The sequence below is a fragment of the Pundamilia nyererei genome, unplaced genomic scaffold, assembly GCF_000239375.1.
Source record: "Pundamilia nyererei isolate P.nyererei 1_Seehausen unplaced genomic scaffold, PunNye1.0 scaffold00027, whole genome shotgun sequence".
Lineage (NCBI taxonomy): Eukaryota > Metazoa > Chordata > Actinopteri > Cichliformes > Cichlidae > Pundamilia > Pundamilia nyererei.
This window is the reverse complement of record NW_005187428.1, coordinates 772,128-778,045: the sequence shown is the minus strand read 5'-3', so window position 1 is coordinate 778,045 and position 5,918 is coordinate 772,128. Positions and strand designations below refer to the sequence as shown.

At 40.2% G+C, this 5,918-nt stretch overlaps 2 protein-coding genes across 3 annotated transcripts in view; both read right to left on the bottom strand.

Annotated features, from left to right (window-relative positions):
* ctdspl2a (CTD (carboxy-terminal domain, RNA polymerase II, polypeptide A) small phosphatase like 2a) overlaps window positions 1–1,576 on the bottom strand; it is a 12,759-nt gene extending 11,183 nt beyond the window's left edge. Inside the window, exon 1 of one of the 2 annotated variants that reach the window (XM_005728025.1) lies at window positions 1,211–1,576. The gene's annotated coding sequence lies outside the window, so the exon portion shown is untranslated. Of the gene's footprint in view, window positions 1–369; window positions 646–1,210 lie in introns of those variants that run through there. The other variant, XM_005728026.2, reaches the window with a different exon arrangement.
* A 697-nt stretch (window positions 1,577–2,273) lies between these two features.
* The window catches only part of sqor (sulfide quinone oxidoreductase), a 7,346-nt gene continuing 3,701 nt past the window's right edge, over window positions 2,274–5,918 (bottom strand). Inside the window, exons 8-10 of the mRNA XM_005728024.1 lie at window positions 3,718–3,785; window positions 3,420–3,598; window positions 2,274–3,333 (exon numbers count right to left, since the gene is read on the bottom strand). Coding sequence (XP_005728081.1) covers window positions 3,276–3,333; window positions 3,420–3,598; window positions 3,718–3,785 — 305 coding nt within the window. The 3' untranslated portion in view covers window positions 2,274–3,275. The remainder of the gene's footprint in view (window positions 3,334–3,419; window positions 3,599–3,717; window positions 3,786–5,918) is intronic.

The window sequence follows — 5,918 nt, the reverse complement described above, 5'->3', positions numbered from 1 at the left end:
TTTTTTTTTTTAAATGCACGAAAAACACTGATGCAGCTTCTAAATTCCCCTCAGTTTCCAACGCAAATTCTTGTTTTATGAAATACGTGTAAATACAGGTCACATACGTTGACATGACTGTGTGTGGTTCTAGTTTACTATAGCAAAGAAGCAAGTTCCTAAAGTTGTATTTATTTATGTTTACAGTTTTCACATCCTCATTCTGTCTCCCTTCGCAGATACAGTCAAATGCGTTTTTATTGGCGTGCTAAAGCTGTGCAACGAAAACCCACGATTTATGGACACTTCACCACCAATCTAGTCAAAATGTGTGCAGACAATTGAGTAACTTAAGGAAGATCATCAAATTAGTTCAGATGAAACGCATACCTTTGCCTTTTTTTTTTTTAGCTGTCACGGCCACTCGACTCCGGTATAAATGAAAGAAAAGTTATGAAAACAAAAAATTCGTGTAAGCCGGACCGGTCAGCGGAGTGGGTGGTAAACAGCAGAAGTTAGCAAAAATATGAAGCTTTCGAGTTATCCGAGGTTAGCTGCTGCTTAGAGGATAGGCTTTGTGTTTATATATGTTTGCTAAGTTGTTGCTGAATGAGATCTGACAGCAAACAGCACCGCTGTCTAACGTTATGTAACATCAGACGGGCTGCCTTAGCGGTAGCTGCGTTCGTTGGCGTTAACGTTAGCCAACCGCTGACATTTAGCATCAATACTACACAGACAACACCGCTCTGACGCTGATGCCCCGCATTATTTGGCCCACCGCCGACTTTACGTAGTCAGAACTGACACCTGTAGGCTTAACAGAACTGTTGTTAATGCTAGCGTAAAACAGGCGCTGTCTGTCAGTGGGTTCTGTGGCTAACGTTAACCAAACTATAGTTAGCTTGCAAGCTAACAAAACGCCAAAGGCAGCAAAAGCCATTTCGTGACATTACTCCCTCCGCTTCAAAAAACTCCTCTAGTGTGTCTTCCTACAGCATATCTATAGGTAATATGGAAATTACTCTTTAATCCTTCAGTGAAATAAAGGTAATTATAGCAAACTTCGCTGTGGCTAACGCGTCATTTTGTTCGCTCCCGTAACCATCTTTAGCAATTGAGACTACGCCCCCTTCGGTAGCCAACGTTAGCTGCTAGCTAGCAGGAGTCAGGCTTTCACGGGGGGGGGACAAGCCTTTTTGTTTACATGTTGACGTTGTTCGATGCTTACCGATGATCTAGGAAGCTCTTCAAAACGTCCCGCAGCGTTGTCAGCTCTCGGCCACGACCGTGGCGGCCACGGACAAAGATCGGGCCGTGGTTGTTGCCGCCAGCTGTGTCCGTCGCTCAGTAGCTAGTCACAGATCGACCATGTCTGCGGACGCCATTTCCCGCCTCATCACAAACATAACGTTGCGGTGCGCAGAAGAATGTGACACACACGTAGGTGAACCAACGTGGCGAGCGCAGTCAACAGGAAAATGGCTTTAGTATGTGCGCAGCTGGACCCGGGCTCTCCGTCACATTTTATCCCTGCTGGTGCTGTTGTGCGACTGCAAGAATCCTGTATTAATTAAGCCGAATCTGAACGTTTGGACTGCAAATTGGCATTTTTTGTAGGACAGTGGCCAGGATGGTTCAGACGTTTTAAGACTTTCAAAAATCTTGCAAGCAAAAAACAAAATCCCAAAACAAAAGCAGCTTCTCCACATTATACTGTATAATTTGACTAAAAGCAGGCTCAGCTTTTAGTCAAATTTAGATCATCTCTTGTTGGGGGAAAAAAAATGAAAGTGAATTAAACGTGGCATTTAACCAAACTCTGGACATCCATGAAATCCGAGACAGTCATTTAAATATCCCTGCAAGTTTCCGACATTTATTGATGTTTTTAACGTTGACATTAAACTGCTGCTGGAAAGGTGATCACGAACTGAAGACATATTCTGCCAGTTTGCAATAAGAAGTGTAGTCCTGCTGATGACCTTTAACATGCAGAGAGAAGAATAAAGAGTAGTCTGTTTGAATCCAGTGACCCAGGTCTCTGGATTTTGCAAATTAAATCCAACTTTTATACAAGTACACATCAAAGTCTATTGATAGTGATCCGGTAAAACAGATGATTCAGATTATGCAAAAGTGCTATCGAAAGTGTCTTCCTCTGAGAGCCTATCATATTCTTATTTCAGAGGACATACGGGCAATTTTACACAAGTGTGCAATTAAATTTTGGCCTCCCTCCCGTGTCTGAAAACCGCTTTTCAGATTTAACCATTTCAAATCAAAGCTGCTCATTAAAGTCCAATACTGTAATTTTATTAAGTAATAATTAATGCAATAACAAAACAATTCATTTGTTGTTTCATATTATCCTGCAATAACAGTCTGACGTGAGGTTTCATAAGCTTCAGTCATTTTAATGATTATAGGATTTTTTTTTTGTTTTAATACAATGAAGCTAGCGTTGACTGTACAGCCACCAAGATGTTTTCGCCTCAGTTGAGAACTAATAAAAAAAAAAATAAAAATCATCATGTACAAAACTCTACTTCAGACACTGACGTCTAAATGCAAGAAAAAGCACTTGTTGTAGCCTGCAGGTTAATGTTCAAACACCCCAAATGGCAAATCCTACACAATGTGTGGTAGCTTGATTAGTTTAAAACTCTAAATAAAGCCAAAGACTTGAACACATCTCATGCACAATGACTAAACTGTACACATGTGCACGGTTTTAAATGTAGCAATCTGGGAAAGAGTAATATTTATATGCTGTGCTTAAAGGCTACCCTGAAATAATCTGAATTTAGAGTTGGTTTTTTAATGTCACTATATAAATTTTGCCAATGCCGACCAACTATAACTGAAAAAAACAAAACAACAACAAAACAAAACACCAGAGGTGTGGAGTAAGAGTGTTCTACAAACTTTTGTTCTCGGTCCCTATAAAAGCCCCATCTCTGGCTTATGAAAGCATCTAGACCGGCCATTCATTGGGCTGTCAAAAGTACCAATAAAACAAAAAACAAAAACAAACCCCAAAACAAAAAAACCCAAAAAACAAACAAAAAAAAAAAAAAACAGCTGATCTATGAGCAGTTTAGACCCACTCCATCATTCCAGTCGTTTAATTCCACAGTAATATCAAAAACGCTACTTAAATGAGCTTTTCTGTGAGACCGATTAATCATGATGTTCAAAACATTCACATTACTCCTTTATCCATATGCGTGTGCACCCTTGGGTAGATGATTACACAATGAATTTCCTTTCAGATTCAAACTGAAGATGAGGTTTCATTTCATCCCAAGATGCATGATTTTCCTGTAAGGTCCCGGTCCGCCCCACAGCCCCCTGTCGTGAGACAAATAAAGACAAAGCTGTTGTTGTAGCGGCTTAACTGCTGCTAATTAACTGCTGTTAATTAACTGTAAACATACCTAAGAAGCCCATGCCAATAGAGGTGAGGCATCACATCTACTTTCATGTGGTACATTAATCGCCTCTCCTTGGCTTGGTTGAAGGGGAACGTTTCCAGCGGTTGTCCGTTGTAGTCGAACTCTGCCAGGATTACTGTGTTGTAGCTTGTGACCAAGGGACATGAAGTATACCCATCATACTAAATAAACAAGAAAAGGACAGATTATCAGTTTGTGTGTTTTTCAGTAGACGTATTTCCTAAGAAGCAGCTTTACCATATAGAAAATTAAACACATGAATCATAGCTGTCACACTTACCTTCTTATCTGGTTTTTCTTTTTTCAATATTTTGCTGATAGTTCGGCTCAAGACGGCAGACTGTGCCGCTAAAAACAAACAAACAAAAAGAGTTTAAATTCTGCTTATATCCAACAGGTCCTTATTCGATAAACTGAATTACACCAGCATGTTTATCTTGGTCAAGTTTGCTGGAAGCTGTTGTAGGTCCTAAAATGCACACCATCATTGAGGTGACCTGCACATACTGACAAATACAAAGCTCAACCAAAAACAAAAGTCACATTTTGTTGGACTATCTTTAGCTCTGATAAGCTTGTGCAACACCACAACATTCATTGCCATCCAGAGTTACATTCCTTTTTTTGTAAATAGCTTCCATTGATGATGGGATTAAACTGTTCTCCAGCACATCCTGAACATCTAGACTTTGTTGTGGCCAATCCAGGGCAAACAATGTCTCATGCTCCCTCAACCACTGTTCTACAATTTGAGCCAAATAAATTGTTTCCATTTTTAAGTATGTAGAAGAAAATATGCCATTGATGGAAAAGCCTGGTCATTCAGTCTTTACTTTTGGACACACAATGTTGCTGAAACTGACCAACTGAAGCAACCCCAGATCACCACACTGCCCCCACGGACTTTTACAGCAGGCACCAAACAAGATAAGTGAATCACTTCATCCACCGATCTTCTTACCCTGTCATACCTGTTGCTCTGGATCAGGGCAAATCCAGTTCAGACCACCTGGGCCTTGCCCATTGCTCCAGAGTCCAACCTCTATTCTGATTTGCAAACTGAAGGTCCCCCAGTCATACGTGGTTTTCTTAAAGCTACACAGCCATTTAGTCAGAATCGCTTGATTTTGCGTTACACTTTGTGTGTGGAAATGCTTTTACCCTGACTGTTAAACATAGCTGTGAGTTTTACTCTTGGTTTTTACCTTCATCAATGAGGTTATTTTTCTCGGTAGAACCTTTGCGTGTTATCAGTCTGTCTGTAAACACATTAGCTCAGAAAGGTTTTGAATGTATTCTGATAAGACTTTGTAGGGGTGTAGAGTGGGGTCATGTTAACAAACCATTAAAATTTTGCTTCCATCCACTAAGGTCAACTCAATGATTTATTGGTTGAAAATTGATAAAATGCCTTAAAATCTAGAATCTATGATTCTTACAATTTGGTGTGCATTATTGATATATAGAACCCTACTGTATAAAGACTTAAAATATGTCACTTTTGACCTCTCCTTAATAGTTTGATCTGAAAGTCAAAGTGATAATACTACAAAGAACCATTTAAAACTATGTTTCTTACTGCCATAGAAGCTTATAGGGAACGATATACGGGGACTATTCAGCTATTAAGCAACTTGAGGGTGGGTCCATTTCTTAAATGGGAATTAAAGCCTGAAGTGAAGTACACACAGGAAGTGATTACATCAGAGAGTCAAGAACATTTAGTTGACATCAAGGCATAATGACCTGTGGCGATGCAAAGTGGGCAGGCCACGAGTCAAAGTCTCAACTCTGAGGCGCTCGGAGGTCTTTGTTACAAAATAAGAAATGTGGCAGAAGAATAAAAGACTTCAAACATAGCAAGCAGCATGTAAGGCTACTGTGCTCTCTGACTTCATTAGCCTCAACTAAATTTAACAAGTTCAGGCAGCTTGTTAAAACATCTGAACCAATCAGAAGCCAGAGATGCTTACAGCAGTTACTGTTCCAAATTAAGCAAACAGCGATGAAAGTTTTGAGCTCTTATCCTAAAGAAGACTACAGCAAAATCTGAAGCATTTATAGTTAGTGATCTGTTGTTCAAGTGCGTCCATTGTGTATGCCTTCGACCTGTACACCCAGAAGACAGCATAGAGTAGATCCATATTCACTAGATCACCTTCCCAGAAACGCAGTGGCTCTGAACCTAAGATTTAACTATAAATATGAAACTTGTTCACCTTGGGTAGCATTTTACCGACACACTTCCCTCCAGATCAAACTTCACCCAAGGACAGACAGATGGACTGACCGGCAGATAATGTCAACACTACAACTGTTAGAGGGGCTAAAAACAGCCACATCCTCTAGACTGAAAAAAGAAAAGCAGTGAGCGATACATTTACAAAGGTATACACTCGCTTCAGGCTGCATACCCCACCATGACTAAGCAAAAACATGTTACACACACACACACACACACACACACACACACACACACAC